Below are 17,160 nucleotides of genomic sequence, written 5' to 3'. Positions count from 1 at the left end.
GCTGTAGCCTGTGTTTGTCCCGACTGACCGGGCAGCTCACGGGATAGATCTTGCTCAGATACCCCCCCCCCCCCCCCCCCCCCCACCCCCCCCCCCCCCCTCACATGGGTCCCACGCCTGTCTGAAAGTGTTAGCCAGCCGCTTTGAGTACCTGTGTGGACTTTGAGTAGCTGTGTGTCCAGGCCTGGGGCTCTGGGGATTTGTGCGGCGGTGGATGAGTTCGAAGGCGAGCGGGGCCTGATTGTGGTGACGGTTTATGACTCTGCTTTGATTCATCACGTTTGTCCTGTTGGTTTAACCTTTGCTTTAATGCACGCATGACTGTCTGTCTGTCCACCAACATCTGAAGTTCTATCAACCGAGAAAGTCATCTCTCTTAATGACTCCCAGATCAAACCATCTGATCATGTACGAGACCTTTGTGTGGTCCTGGATAACCAGTCGTCCTTCTCTACTCATGCAGCCAACATCATCCTCTACAACATCAAGAAGATCCAGCCTCTCAGAGTCTTGTCCAAACGCTCATCATCTCAAGGCTGGACGACTGCGACTCCCTCCTGACAGGTTCTCCTGCCTGGTTTTCAACCAACCCAAATGCTGCCACATCACCTCACTGCTGCCTTCTCTTCACGGGCTTCCTGTAGCTGCCAATGATGCTCACCTACTAAGCCAAAAACAGACCCCAATCAACTGTCGAGAACTCACCTCACTCTATACCACACAACCTGTGAGCCACAAGTCTCGCTCACCTTGATCCTCCACTCAAAACTCAAGGAAGACAAGCATCGAGGATCTTCTCTGTAGTGGCACCCAAGTGGTGGAACAAACTTCCCTTGTCTATCTGAACATCAGAGTCTCTCACCATCTTTAAAATACGATACAAGACCTTCATGACCTCTTCATAAGCACTTAAGCTGAGAACCAACATGCCCTCTATAACCTTCTATAGCATCTTATTTATTTAAAAAAAAAACAGAGTTTTAGCAGATTCGTGTCCTTGGGGTTTTTGTATCTGTTGGTCCTGGATTTTGTAAAGTTGCTTTGACAAAATGTATATTGTAAAAAGCGCTATATAAATAAAGTTGACTTGACTTGACTGTTCTCTACTCAAACTAGAGTAGAGTTTATTGTTGAAGTTCTTCTGTAAGTCTCTCTGGATAAGAGTGTCTGCTAAAGGCTGAAAATGTAAACGTGAATGTAAAGTCAGTGGTGGCAGCTACAGTGGCTCAGGGGTTAAAATCCTTCACTGCTGAGTGTTAAAGCTCCTGCCGCTGCCTGGCCTCCACCGCCCCTAAGTAAGCCTCTAGTGTTCAGATGCTTGGATTGGTTCCTTTATTAGTTGGATAAAAGTGTCTCTCCATATGCATAAATGTAAATAACACAACAAATTTTGTTCTGAACAGAACAAAGGTTTCCAACACAAAAAACTCCTGGTTGCTCCATCAGCCTGTTCACCAAAGTGAGGCACCAGTCACCTAAGAGTCGCAATAATGGAATCTACAGTACAACCTTTCCAGAAGAGCGGAGAAAAAATGGTCAGGCAAGAATTACAAAGCCATGTGTAATAATCTAGGACTCCACCGAACCTCCAAAACAAACAAACAAAAAAACAGTGTCTCCAAGTGCAGAAAACCTGGAGCTGGAAGTTGTGGAAGAAGTGTGTTGGCTTCTGATCTCTAGGACTGGAGCTGCCCACCCCAAATATATACTATAATATATATTTATAAATATATAATTATTATGCTGTAATAATTCGGGGTGCCGGAGTCTAAAGCTACTCTCTGTAAAACTGACATTTTACTCTTAATGATTTACATTTTTAACTACTGTACATCTTCTGTTGTTTTACCCAGAGGTGGTTCTGACGAAAACCTGTTCACCCTCTCGAGGTTAAAGACTGCAAGTCGAGACTGCAGTGCCAACAATGCTGTTCCTGCTAGATGTGACGGATGCCTGGCGTGTTTGCACCAAAAATGTCCAGAACTTACAACAGACTTTATCACAGACTGGACTGAACAATGAACTCACATTATTTTTTGCTAGTTATAACTTTCAGCTCAATTTAATTTTGTGTTTGTATGATTTGTGTAAATACTATTTATTTAAAGTTTCCTCCAGGCCACCCAAGAATGACGGGGGTCCCTGCTGAGTCTCCCTGTAGCTATTTATAGACTGCTTTTTCCCTCCCAGTCTAGTCATATCCAGTTCCCTGATCTCTACTGCTGCAGACCTTCACTCCTGATCGAGGAGGGCTGCGACTAAAACACGTCCCCTCCAAAAAGTGTGCATCACAGACCACTTCTTTTCACCTGCACCAGGCGGGTTCATACGGTGATCCCTATCGCACATGGAGAGTCACACACACATCTCTATTATTCCCCGTCTCTGTGCAGCACCATCGATCAGCCAGCAGAGGTCGTAACTGCAGCAGTCATAAGGAATCCCCTCCGATATTCCCAGTTATTGTCCGTACAGGCGTCTGGAAGCAGAGCTGAGGTTCATGAGTTAAAGATGAACACAGGGATCATTATTATCACGAGGCAAGTTTACATCTGAGTGGCTAATAAACTGAATTAAAACTCTAGAGTGGCCCAGACTCGAACCCGGTGATAGACAGAGATTATTTTACAAACTGCTGGAGATGTATTTCATTAGATTTTTTCTTTCCTAACTGAGATATTACAGTAAGACTTCTGACACATTCTAAAAATAAAGTAAGAAAAACAAGAATAGGCAGTATTTTCTGTTCAGTCCGCAAAGCTTGTACAGCTCGATTGCTGTTTTTAGAGGCTTGTTATTACTTTTCAATCGCTGGATTGAATGTTTGGTGTGGCGGTGGGTTTTAACCTCGGCCTGTTGTTTCTAGCCCTGATTCAGAGCCTCAGCCAAAACAAACTACGAGCGAGAGATGGTAGAAACGAGGGCCGGAGGAGGACGTGATGAAAGCTCGATACAGTTATTTGGGAGCCCATTTCACACTTTTTTATCTAATGCTGATACCAGTAGTAATATTTTTCTTTTGTGTGTGTGTGTGTGTCTTTGTCCAGTCCTTTAATCAGAGATCCTGCTGGTGTGTGGGACGTATTTTAGACTCATTATTTTGCCTGTAGTTTACCTCCATATTCCTGCCGTGTTTCTCTTCTTACGGACGGACTTTTCGCTGGTCTGGGTAATGACGGCACTCTGTTTGCTCTCTGTTTGCGCTGTGAAAAGACCAACAGCACTCACGCCCCTCATCTCCGGGCATTTCCCTCTCCAACCGTCTTCTTTTAATCCCCTAATTCCTTCTGTCCCCTGGTCGGCGGAAGTCTTGGCTTCAGGGCCTCGAACCACTCGGGCCTTATCAGAGGAGAAATCTGTTAGGATGTATATTCACCACGCTCGCTCGCTGACTCACTCACGCTTACTAATCATAAAGACTTCACAATGCTCTCGGAAATCATCAAATAATTATCTGCGCTTTGCCTTGTGGAAAAGTTGGGACAGGATGGAAAAAGCAAATAAAAACACAGAGTTTCTTACATTGACTTTGACGTTTATTTGATGTCAGACAGGATGAAGCTGAGATATTTCATCTTTTATCTGCTCAACTTCATTTCATTTATTAATAAACATCCATTCCTGCATTTCAGACCTGCAACACATTCCAAAAAAGTTGGGACAGTAAAGCATTTACCACTTTGTAATGTTGCCGTTCCTTTTCACCACTTAAAAGAGGTTTTGGCACCGAGGAGACCAAGTGATTTAGTGTTTCAGCCTTTATTTTGTCTCGTTCTTCCTGCAAACACGTCTTAAGATGTGCAGCAGTACGGGGGGGTCGTCATCGTTTCAAAATCCTCCACACGTACCCGTACCCTCTTCTTTCACAGCCACGCCTCTGTAATGTTTGCAGCAGGTCGTTTTGCATCGTCTTGTTGAAAAATGCTGGACGTCCCTTGAAAAGCCCCATACCATGACAGACCCTGGTACTTACACACTCCTATACCATGACAGATCCTGGCACTTACACACTCCTATACCATGACAGATCCTGGCACTTACACACTCCTATACCATGACAGACCCTGGTACTTACACACTCCTATACCATGACAGATCCTGGTACTGACACACCCCCATACCATGACAGATCCTGGCACTTACACACCCCCATACCATGACAGATCCTGGCACTTACACACTCCTATACCATGACAGATCCTGGTACTTACACATCCCCATACCATGACAGATCCTGGCACTTACACATCCCCATACCATGACAGACCCTGGTACTGACACACCCCCATACCATGACAGACCCTGGTACTGACACACCCCATATCATGATAGACCCTGGTACTGACACACCCCATATCATGATAGACTCTGGCACTGACACCCCCCCATACCATGACAGACCCTGGTACTGACACACCCCCATACCATGACAGACCCTGGCACTGACACACCCCTATACCATGATAGACCCTGGTACTGACACACCCCCATACCATGATAGACCCTGGTACTGACACACCCCATATCATGATAGACCCTGGCACTGACACACCCCCATACCATGACAGACCCTGGTACTGACACACCCCATACCATGACAGACCCTGGCACTGACACACCCCCATACCATGATAGACCCTGGTACTGACACACCCCCATACCATGACAGACCCTGGTACTGACACACCCCCATACCATGAAAGACCCTGGTACTGACACACCCCATACCATGACAGACCCTGGCACTGACACACCCCCATACCATAAAAGACCCTGGTGTTTGGACTTGTTGCTGATAAGAGTCTGGATGGTCCTTTTCGTCTTTGGTTTTTCCCCCCAAAAAAAAGACCTGTAATGCTGATTCCACTGTGTGATGGTCCATCCTAAATGCCACTGAGCCCAGAAAAGTCGACGCCGCTCCTGGACATGGTTACCACAAGGCTTCTTTTTTGCACAGTAAAGTTTTAAGTATCATTTATGCAGTAACTCTGTATTGTAGAGCTTGATAAAGGTTTGATAAACTAATCCCTCACCCATGTGGTTATATCAGCTAGTGTTGAGTGGAGGTTCTTGATGCGGCGCCGTCTGAGGGATGGAAGATCACGAGCGTTCAGATTAAGCTCGCACCCTCCACCTTTACACACTGAAGTTCCTCCTGATTCCTTGAATGGTTTAATGATATTCTGCACTGTAGAGGGAGAACATACAAATCCCTTCCAATCTTTCTTTGAGGTTCATTGTTTTTAAACATTTCAATCATTTTCTCACACATTTGTGGACAAACTGGATCCTCTGATCATCTTTACTCATCAGAGACTCTCAGCCTTTCCTGGATGCTGCTTTTATACCAAACCATGATTACAATCACCTGTTTACATCACCTGTTATTTAGTTTTTTCACCTCATTACTAGCCCTAAACTGCCCCCGTCCCAACTTTTTTTGAAATGTGTTAGAGGCCTGAAATGCAGGAATGGATGTTTATTAATAATAATAATAATAATAATACCAATAATAATAAAGTAATGATTATGATGATGGTAATAATAAAGATTATGATATAATAATAATAATAATAATACTACTACAACTAATAATAAAAATAATAATATTAACTATGACAATAATAATGATATAATAATAATTATATGAATACTAATTCTATTACTAAAATAATAATCATAACAATAATAAAATAATGATTATGATAATGATAATGTAATAATAAAGATTATGATATAATAATAATAATAACAATTACACAAATAATGATTACAGTAATAATATTAATACTACTGCTACTACTAATAATAATAATTATAAAAATAATTATGTCAATAACACTGATTATAATAATAATAATAATATTACTTCCACTACTACTACTAAAATAATAATAATAATAATAAAAATATTAATAATAAACGTGGTTCTTTTATACCATTATTACAACAACCGTAAAACTGACAACATTAAAGTAAACTATTAAACTATTGTCACTTGTGATTGGGACATATATTTTGCATAAGACACATTGTCGATGTTTAATGTAACTGGTTTTAGAAAATGCCAGCCTTTATATAGGGTCCAGACTAGTGAACACCAATCCAGTTCCTGGAGTTCTGCCTTTCAGGTCCTGTCTATATCTACAGTCAGGGTTCATTAGATGTCCATTGAATCTAAACACAGAAAGGTATATCTAGGATCAGGGTTGTTGACCATCCAGACTAAAGTTGTTTAGATGATGTATATAATGATAACATTTAGAGTTAGAATTTTACCAAATGCTATTGGTAAGCCTAAGAGTCTGTAACATTTATACTGCCAGGCATTGAAATCAATATATTTTATATTGTTCTTTATTGATTTTGTTAGAATCTGGCAATAAATGAAGCACATATTGCATATTGTGGAACATTTATTTTGATATTAAAATGTTTCATGGAACATAAGCTGTTGTATGGTTTGTTATTTGTAGATGTGCATAATTCATGTAGTAATTTGTCAAAAACATTTCTCAGACCAGAGCTCTAATGAAATGAGATAACAGATAGTAGCTGTAATTTTACTGTATTATATCAGGGGATATTTTACAGTCTTTAATTGGCAACCAAGTGGCCAGGTATATACAGTAATAATAAAAAATTACAGCCAATTTTTGTAAATATTTTTACAGTATTATAATGTATTTATTCTTAATGACACTTGGTGTAAAAAGTGGTAGTAAATTACCATTCCAATAAAATAATAATTCATTGTAATTAAAATCCGTAGTAATTTACTGTAATTTCACAGTAATTTAACTTTTGCCAATAACTTACTGTAAAATTGACAGTAATTTTTTTACAATGTAAATCAGTAAAGGAAATAAAAACTTAATTATTTGTTCTAAATCTCGTTTCTCTCTTATTAAAGTCTCTCTGAGGGGGTACAAACTTTTTCTCCTGTACAGATGAATAAAGGACGGGTGAATACACCCCCCAGCATGGGGCTCATCCGCCCCACACATTCCTCACTGTCAGTGGTCAGAGGAGTCTCTGTGGTCAGAACAGCTCGTGACGTCACTGCGCCCACCTTATAAAGTCCCACACCTGGCAGAACCGAACCCAGACACGCGCGACCGCCATTCCACGCGTGTACAGCATCACTTTTATGAACCTGGCGAGTTTTTCCTACTTTTCGTGCAGCATGACGCCCGCGGAGGTGCAGCCCTCCAGTCCCGGTCTGGACTCCAGGATCCCGGCGCTCGTCCACCATCCACCGGGAGCCAAGGACGATGTCGCGGTGAAGCCGGAGCCTCGAGGATCCAGTCCACGGGCTGATCCGGAGGAAGGGGTCGCGGTGGGGCAGCAGAGCGGCGGGCGGCGCAGGAAAAGGCCGGTGCAGCGTGGGAAACCTCCGTACAGCTACATCGCCCTGATAGCCATGGCCATCGCCAACTCTCCAGAGAGGAAACTCACCTTGGGTGGCATCTACCGGTTCATCACGGAACGGTTCCCGTTCTACCGTGAGAACTCACGCAAGTGGCAGAACTCCATCCGACACAACCTGACCCTGAATGACTGCTTCGTGAAGATCCCAAGAGAGCCTGGACGACCTGGAAAGGGCAACTACTGGACTCTGGACCCTGCCGCAGAAGACATGTTCGACAACGGGAGCTTCCTGCGGCGGCGAAAACGCTTCAAGCGATCTGATGTCATGACGTACCCTGCTTTCGCGTTTACGCCGAGCCCTGCAACGCGCCAGCCTTATTCGAACACCTTGTACCCGGGTGGGTATGGCGGGTCACCGTTACCAAGCTCTACGCCTCTTCATATGCATCCATATCAGCCATCAACAGGGGTCGCTCATGCTCACGTTCACGCTCACGGACAAAACCGAATGTTCAGCATCGACAATATAATGAACCAACAGTCTGTTATGGTTAATGGACCCAGCATGGACCTTCCTGTCCAGACACTCGGACTTGGCACTGGAGACCTGACCCCGATGGCGATCGCAAACTGTTCGGTACTGCCCCCTACTGACCCCGGTTTCCAGTCTCAATCTGTTAACCCAGCCAACATGCTCGGGCGGAATAGCTCCCTCGGCCCTGTGATGCCCGGTTACCCCACATCAGCGTCCCCTCCTCATCTAGCCATGACCCCTCAGCCCGGCTTCTCACCCGGCGGTTCTTCAGTGTACTGCGCGACCAACAGGCACCCCGAACCGCTTCTCGGACTGGGAATGAACCTGAACTCGTACAACAATTCGTACATGCGACAGGCAAACTTCGCCGCCGGGATGGATCGCTACATGTGAAATACAGAAGTCTTAAAGGTTCAGTGTGTACCATTTATGTGTTTGGAGACCCCAACTGGCAGAAATCTGGCCATGCAAGCAATTTTTAGAATTAATTTCACATCAGTTGTCTAGCACAAATGAAAGTCATGGGTGCAAACATCAAGTGGAATCGTAGTCATGTATGGATCAGGTGGCACACACAAATGGAGGGTCAATCAATCAACCAACCAATCAATCAATATTTAATTCCAAAAAAGTATTCTCAATCTTACCTGACAGCTCTGACTTTAAATTCATATCTCGGCTGCCTGGAATGTTGAATGTTACACTACAAATATTCGTAAAACATAATAAAAAGTAATTTTATATAAAAGATATAAAAGAAACCCAGTATTTAATACAAATATTAAATTTAAACCCTGAACAATAAGTTATGTCCCTTGTCTTTTAATTTCAGCAATATGTTCATTAGTTAGTTTGGAGAAACTACACATGAACTAATAAATTAATTAATTCACTGGCTGTTTTATCACTGCTTTATCCTTTATCCTTTTATCAGACTCACAGGGCAACTTTCATGAACCACCCTGGACAGATCGCCAGTCCATCACAGGTATAAATTAAATTCAGTTTATTTATTTAATAGCTCGTTTTTCACTTTTTAAAACTATATTTTATATTTTCTGATTATTGCCCTCAGCCATGGTGCATCTGAGAGTGATGGTTTACATCAGTGATGTTTTAAAGGTCCTGAATGTAGAATCAGTACTTAGATTGTAAATAGTATTTTTACTTCTTACTTTTCTTTTTTACACATCATATAAATGTTAATAAAGGTTTAGTAAAGAGCTTTTTGTTTTTACATCCTCTGTTTTATTAAAAAAAAATAAAAATAAAATAACGTGTCCTGAATTTCCAGGTTGCCTTAACGCGGTCACATAAATTTGACATCTTATCTGGGGTTTTTCATGTGTTCACATCTGAAGACGTTTGACTTCATGAAAAACGAACACAATAACACATTTACAAGCAAAAATGGAGTGAAACAACGTGTGAAGTGTTTAACACCACTTACAAGGAGTTAATGTGAATAATCACGCTTTCATTATTCACGGGTGAAATCTGCATGATTTCTTTAAGAGGTTTATTATGGGGATATTATTAAATTACTAAATTACTTTGTATTTTATACATTTATCCATATAACTATTACAAACTGTGTGTGTTTTATTTGAACATTAAATAACGGGCAGCTGTTTGTTCTTACAAGATAAAATTAATGTGTGAAACAGCGTCAAGTGCCTAAAAACACGTTTTTAAAATGTGAATACTGACTTTTTTTGTAAATATATTATTATTATTAACTAGTAATTAGTTTATCAGTTAAATAATTAATGAATATAATGATTTACTGGAGTAAATTACGTTTGTAATAAAACAGTAACGTTATTGCATGAATTAACGGGAGTCCCACTGGAATATCAGACAAAAATCGGGCGTCTTTAAGTCTTTAGTACTAATTTTGTTTATTCGGGGGTGAAAACGAAGGCACATCTGTAATATTAGGTCAATCGTGTTTAATTATATTTATATTATTTTAAATATTAAATTCATTGAATCAGTTTAGCCTATAAATATAAAATACAGCGCTAGAATCAATGTGTGAGACAGTTGTAGCCTAGTGGTTAAAGTACTGGACTGGTAATCAAATGGTCGCTGGTTCAAGCCCCACCACTGCCAGGGTACCACTGTTGGGCCCTTGAGCAAAGGCCCTTAACCTTCAGTTGCTTAGACAGTATACTAGTAGTATACACTACATTTAATACACAATACTGTAAGTCGCTGTGGATAAAAGCGTTTGCTAAAAGCTGAAAATGTAAATGTGAGTTGCATAAACATAATACAAATAAGAAACATGTTGGCTTTGACCAATTCGACTGTTTAAACTTCCCCCCTGAAATATCTGTTCGCCTTCAAATATCACAGATTCACCCATTATAAAACCAACCCACATGAACATTTACATTTACATTTACATTTTCAGCATTTAGCAGACGCTTTTATCCAAAGCGACTTACACACAATGAGCTGAACACAATGAGCAATTGAGGGTTAAGGGCCTTGCTCAGGGACCCAACAGTGGCAACTTGGTGGTGGCGGGGCTTGAACACTAATAATGAGGCATTTTCTGTGACCTTAACCATTTTATCAATATTCATACAAATCTTTATAATAATGACTCTAATAATGATTTGTGAGAGATCAATCTTGATCCTAGAAATTACAGATCACAAATTCAGAAATACAAGATTTTGATATTTAATATTAATATTTAATAGTATTTATCTACAGACATATATATTTTTATATACTTTTGTTTATATTAGCTACTTCGAAGATTACTGACTGCTCTATAATGAACAATATTATTAACTTTATTAATAATGTAATTTATCTGGTAAGAGGAATCAGGTGTGTCTGAACTAAAAATGCGGGCTAGACTCGGTGTACAAAAGTAAGCTTAATTTATACTTAAATTATATATATTTAACTTAAGTTTATAGATTTATAACTGTGGTTTACAATCAACGGTGTAAATAGTGACAGTAGTAGTAGTAGTAATAATAATAATAATAACAACAATAATATTAATAATAATAATAATAACAATAATAACAACAATAATATTAATAATAATAGTAATAATAATAATAACAGTAATGATAATAATAATAAGTATAATAATAATAATAACAGTAATAATAATAATAATAATAATAACCGTAATAGTAATAATAATAATAATAATAACAGTAAAAGTAATAATAATAACAGTAATAATAATAATAATAACAACAATAATACTACTAATAATAGTAATAATAATAATAATAACAGTATAAGTAATAATAATAATAATAATAATAATAATAATAATAATAACAACAGTAATGGTAATAATAATAACAGTAATAATAATAATAATAACAACAACAACAACAACAACAACAATAATAATAATAATAGTAATAATAATAATAATAACAGTAATAATAATAATAACAGTAATAATAATAATAATAATTATATCAGTAATAATAATAATAATAATAATAATAATAACAGCAATAATAAAAATAATAACAGTAATAATAATAATAATAATAACAGTAATAGTAATAATAATAACAGTAATAATAATAATAGTAATAATAATAATCATAATAACAGTAATAATAATAATAACAGTAATAGTAATAATAATAACAGTAATAATAATAATAATAACAATAATAATAATAATAATGACAGTAATAATAATAATAACAACAACAACAACAACAACAACAACAACAACAATACTACTACTACTACTACTACTAATAATAATAACAGTAATTATAGTAATAATAATAATAATTATTATTATAATAACAGTAATAGTAATAATAATATCAGTAATAATAATAATAATAATAATAACAGTAATAATAATAATAACAGTAATAATAATAATAATAATAATAATAATAATAATAATAATAATAACAACAATAATGCCTTGAACAAACCCAGTTCAGAGAACATTAGAGGTGTTTTTAATTAAAGTTTACGAGTCTTACTATTCTTAGTTTAATATGTTTTATACAGTATTGGTTAATAATTTGTAGTATATGTATATTACTTATATATTACTTATTTACTTTATTTATTATTATTATTATTTATTATATGCTAATTTACGTTTCACGTTGGCTCTTCTTTTTTTAAACTTTGCTAAGAAACTGCTTACATTAAAAATAAATCAGACGTTTACCTAAAATATGAAATGCAGTGTATTTAGGATTTCAGACCCAGACTGAAATGGTTTAAAAAATCTTTCTATAATTTATAATGTTTAATGTTCAGAAAGAAAAAAATAAAGCACCAAAGCGTTACAACTGCGACACCGTGTGGACGCAAGTAATAGTGCATCTTATCCTAACTTCATTCTGTAACTTTAACTGCACTAACATCACTGTTACTCCTTAATTACTGTCAGATTTACTGAATCTTCCTTCATCTTCACCAATATTTACATTAGATTACAGTCTAATTTATGAATAAATCATATTAAATGTAGGCTGATCAGTTCAACACGTGTGCAGATGAAGAATGTCCACTAGATGGCAGCCCAGGTTAAGACAAATATTAAACACTAGTCTACCGTTGCACCAGTGCATGGCACAGAGCTATCTGCCTGCCTGTCTGTCTGTCTGCCTGCCTGCCTGTCTTTCTGTCTGTCTGTCTCCTCTGTTAGGTGAGATTTAATTTAAGTGGAATCACAAATATTATCTCCACTAAGCCGGTGAAATGATTCTTACAAATCACTGGAACCCAGTTTAAACCTTGAACAAAACCAGTTTAAACCGTGAACAAACCCAGTTCAGAGCACATTTGTATTTAATTGAAATTACAAGTTAAAGACTAATGTAGTTTAATGTATTCTGCTCTGTTAATTATTTGATAATAATTTGTAGTATATGTCTAGTAACTTCATATAGAATATATAATGCCTTTATTTGTCATATATACAGATACACATGTACAATACAACGAATTCTTTCTTTACGTATCCCAGCTTGTTTGGAAGTTGGGGTCAGAGCACAGAGAGGGTAAAGGGCCTTGCTCAAGGGCCCAACAGTGGCTGCATGGCAGAGCTGGGATTCCAACTCTCATCTCTGCCATGAAAGCCTCTGTTGGGCCATTGCAGTAGCTTATTCAATTAATAGTATATTACGAATTTACTTTATTATTATTATTATTATAAATTATATTTTTATTATTTGGGTAATTAAATGGTAGCATAAGAAAAAACAGGTCTGGTAACTGTACAATCCAATGTCATTAATAGCATAACAAACAATAATAGTATAAAAGCTTGTAACTAGTAATTTAATATAGTAATTCAAATTGGGGCCCCATGGTGGCTCGGTGGGTAGCACTGTCACCTCACAGCAAGAAGGTCTTGGGTTTGATTCCCAGGTGGAGCGGTCCGGGTTCTTTCTGTGTGGGTTTCCTCCTACAGTCCAAAGACATGGACAAAGTGGGGTGAACTGGAGATACAAAATTGCCCATGACTTGTGTTTGGACAAACTGATGAACCTGAACCGATGAATCTTGTGTAAGCAGTAACCTAAAAAATACCGTTCCTGTCATGAATGTAACCAAAGTGTGTAAATCATGACGTTAAAATCCTAATAAATAAATAAACTTGAAAGAAAGTAAGCCAGTTCTTTTCTTGGACTGGCAAAAAAAATCTCCAGTGTGTGTATAATGTAGTTTTTTTTACTCATAACAATCGTATCAAAAGGTTATAATAATTTAACAATGGAGTCCAACATGTTTTACTTTGTGAGCAGGAAGGATTATGATGGAATAAAAGGCTCATGGGTGGATTTCTATAAGGTGTCGAGCTGGAGGCAGCAATATAATCAAGTCAAGTGTGTTTTTCAGATGCTTTGATACGATTTTATTGTTGCAACGATTAACTGGATAACTGCAGCTTTACGAACTGTGTGAATTATAAAGCTGTGCTGGATATGTTGTTCTTTTTGTCTCCGCTAGGCGATGCTGTTTTCCACATCATTTTCCACATTTTGTTTTGACTTTTCCAACCAGAAAAGTTGTAAAATGAACCTGAAGGTAAAAATAAAACTGGAAATAATTTATTTATTAGAAAGATTTGATCTGAAATGAGCCTCAGCATGTAAGTTGTGTTTGTTTTTTTTATATTTTAATATTTTAACTGGGGTGGAGTTACCAGCAATGTTTATTTTATTTATTTATTTATTAGGGTTTTAACGTCATGTTTTACACTTTGGTTCCATTCATGACAGAACAGATAGTTAATGCTTAGACACGATTCACCAGTTCACAAGTTTAATGTCAAACACAGTCATAGACAATTTTGTATGTCCAATTCACCTCACTTGCATGTCTTTGGACTGTGGGAGAACATGCAAACTCCATACAGAAAGGACCCGAACCCAGGACCTTCTTACTGTGAAGCGACAGTGCTACCCACCGAGCCACAGTGACTGTATTTACCAATTAAATGTTCCCATTAAAACCAAAATAGCACAGAATTCAAAAGTGTTTATTTTGTTCTTTGTAAGGTTTGGAGTGAAAGTTAGAAATTTAGGTTTTGTTGATCATTTCCTTCTTTATCTAATTTGGCATAAAGATTTAAAGTAAGGGAAAATGTGTTATGATTTGGTTAATACTATTATTACCAATACCTATTATTATTATTATTATTATTATTATTATTATCATTGATGGCAGTCGTACACATGCGCATTAGTGATAATATATACATTTTTATTTAAATATATTCAAAGTATTTTAAAAATACACTCAAAATATAAGTTAAAATAAAACATTTACTTATTTTTATTATTCAACAATCAGTTTTTTTTTATAATACAGTAGTATTTTAATAAAGCAGAAGTATGGCTTTTGTACTCTTGGGTACTGAGGGAGGTTTTTTGTCAGTCAAATCACTGCGCAAAATTGGTTTCTGTGTTTGGAATCAATTAAGAATCGATTAACTGTCCAATCATTTACCTACACATGCGAACTAAACCGAATATAGCACTTAATACTGACATTGATAAAAGCTGTACTGATACTCAACTAAAAAATTTGGAATTAAGTGAAGAGTAAATAGTTATGAATATTTAACTCAGTAGTTTTGAGTATTAAAATAAAATACAATACTCAAAAATCACTGTGAGGACATGTAACTTCCACCCCTTATTATTATTATTATTATTATTATTATATAAGACTTATATAAAATAAGACTAATTTACATTTAAACGGAAGTGAACTACAATGAATAATTCTTTGACTAAATTAAAGCATTATGCAGAATTACCTGCGACTAATGATAAAACCTAAACAAATCTACACATTTCAAATATTTTCCTTTATCCTCTTAATAAAAACACGTCGCACTTTTTTATTAAACACACGGTCAGTATTTTTACTCACTGTGAGCTGTTTTCTCATCCCAGTAAAATCTGACAGCATCTCTGCGCCTTTACGCAAAAAACAAACACACGAAGGAATTTCGAATTAAAACTTTTAAACCTGATTTTGAACACCGGTGTGCCTTGTGTGGCTGGTATAGGACGAGCTGGATGTGTGTGTGTGTATGTGTGTGTGTGTGTAATGCGAATCGTGCGTACAGATGAAATATTGGATTCACAATTAAACTCGCACGAATTGATTTGTTAATTCATTTGTAAATTCAAGTATAAATTGGCACCATGCAGCCCCTTCCCAATACAATTAATCTTAAGGTGTAGAAAAACATGAATAAAATCCACGGTTTGTATTTGGATGTTGGATATGGTGTTACCTGGTGTGCAGGCATCATGTCATGGGGTTCGGGATGAAAAGGTGGTTGATGTATTCGAGCGCTCACGTTTCTTTCTCCGCTGCTGAAATCTGGTAACCTTGTTCAGAGGTACATTTAATAATTCTTACTATGTAAAGTATTTTAAAAACAGAACATTATTCTGGGTCATTTACTGTATATGTTAAACTGCACTTTGTTAATCGTGTGAATAATAAAAACAGAAGCTTAGATTTGATCAATAACATCTTTTTGATAACGTTATCAGTATTAAAACAACTTTAAATATTTTTTCCTTATTTTTAATATTGGCTGCTGTTTTGTTATTGGTGGAAATGGGATCTCCTACACACCTTTGTTTAACTGTCTTACTGATACAGTATTCTACATTGTAAATGGAATCTGTAAGCTCTGATTCACGCAGAATTCATTGCTATTCCATTGCCAGCAGAAGCCTAATTTCATATTCTTACACGTTTGTTTAATCGTGTTAACATGAGGTATATTTGTGTGTTGTGTATATGTGTAAACCAATAAAATTATACCCGAGTAAGCTAAATAATATGAATAGATACAAAACAAATAATTTAAAATTTAATAAACCTCCAAATACATCTTATATCTTTCAATATTTTTCTATTTAAATACATTATTATAAAATACACATAAAAAATTTATAGCATTGTTGGATTTTATATTTTAGCTTCGTGTAAGTCTTAAGCTTTTAGTGAGAATACTTTATTTCAGACTAGTCTTTTGGTAAACTAACTAATTAGTTTAGTTTTGACATGCATGAATGAGCATCGCGACTTGAAAATAACAAGCTAAAGGCAAAAAACCTTTTGATTAACACATCGAGTTTTAATTAAACATTTTATGGATTTTTCCTCTGCTTTCGGAAAGGAAATTTGCTCCTATAAAAAGGACACAACACACAAGTATATAAATATATATAAATATATGTGTAGTTAAATGTAATAAACAACCTACAACAGTCAGGTTTTCGCACATTCATGCATATGGTAATTTAATATTTAAAAAATATATTAATTAAATATTCGAATAATTTAATATTATTATCAAATTCTAATTTAATATTTAAATAATTATATTAAAATTGTAGCGGTATGCGCGCCCAGATTATTCGTCTTTTTACGCATTAGTTTGATATGATTATTTGCGTAAATATTAATTGAAATATGAATTAAATTATTAATAACGTGTATAAAAATCAGCCAATACTCTTGAAAAAAATTATATAGATATATATTTAAAATACACAAAAATATTTCTAATTTGACGTCAGTCTGACTCTTGGCAGGTCCGAAAAGTCAAAGTGCGCACACACGCACCTCCGCCTCCCGGCTTTCTCGCTTTAAACTGCGCTAACTGACACGCCAGTCACGTGACGCGTGGGATAAATAGTTTTTGAGAGGAGCAAGGACAGGGGTAACAGAGTGCACAAACTCGTGTG

At 36.6% G+C, this 17,160-nt stretch overlaps 1 protein-coding gene across 1 annotated transcript; it reads left to right on the top strand.

Moving 5' to 3' along the window:
- The first annotated feature begins 7,150 nt into the window (after window positions 1-7,150).
- On the top strand, window positions 7,151-8,299 carry foxe3 (forkhead box E3). Its single transcript, XM_062998231.1, has one exon. The coding sequence runs from the start codon at window positions 7,151-7,153 to the stop codon at window positions 8,297-8,299; it is 1,149 nt and encodes a 382-aa protein (XP_062854301.1).
- Window positions 8,300-17,160: the final 8,861 nt, after the last annotated feature.

Source organism: Trichomycterus rosablanca, chromosome 7 (genome assembly GCF_030014385.1).
Source record: "Trichomycterus rosablanca isolate fTriRos1 chromosome 7, fTriRos1.hap1, whole genome shotgun sequence".
Taxonomy (NCBI): Eukaryota; Metazoa; Chordata; class Actinopteri; order Siluriformes; family Trichomycteridae; genus Trichomycterus; species Trichomycterus rosablanca.
Note: the sequence above shows the minus strand (reverse complement) of the source record. Positions and strands in the feature narration are given on the sequence as shown.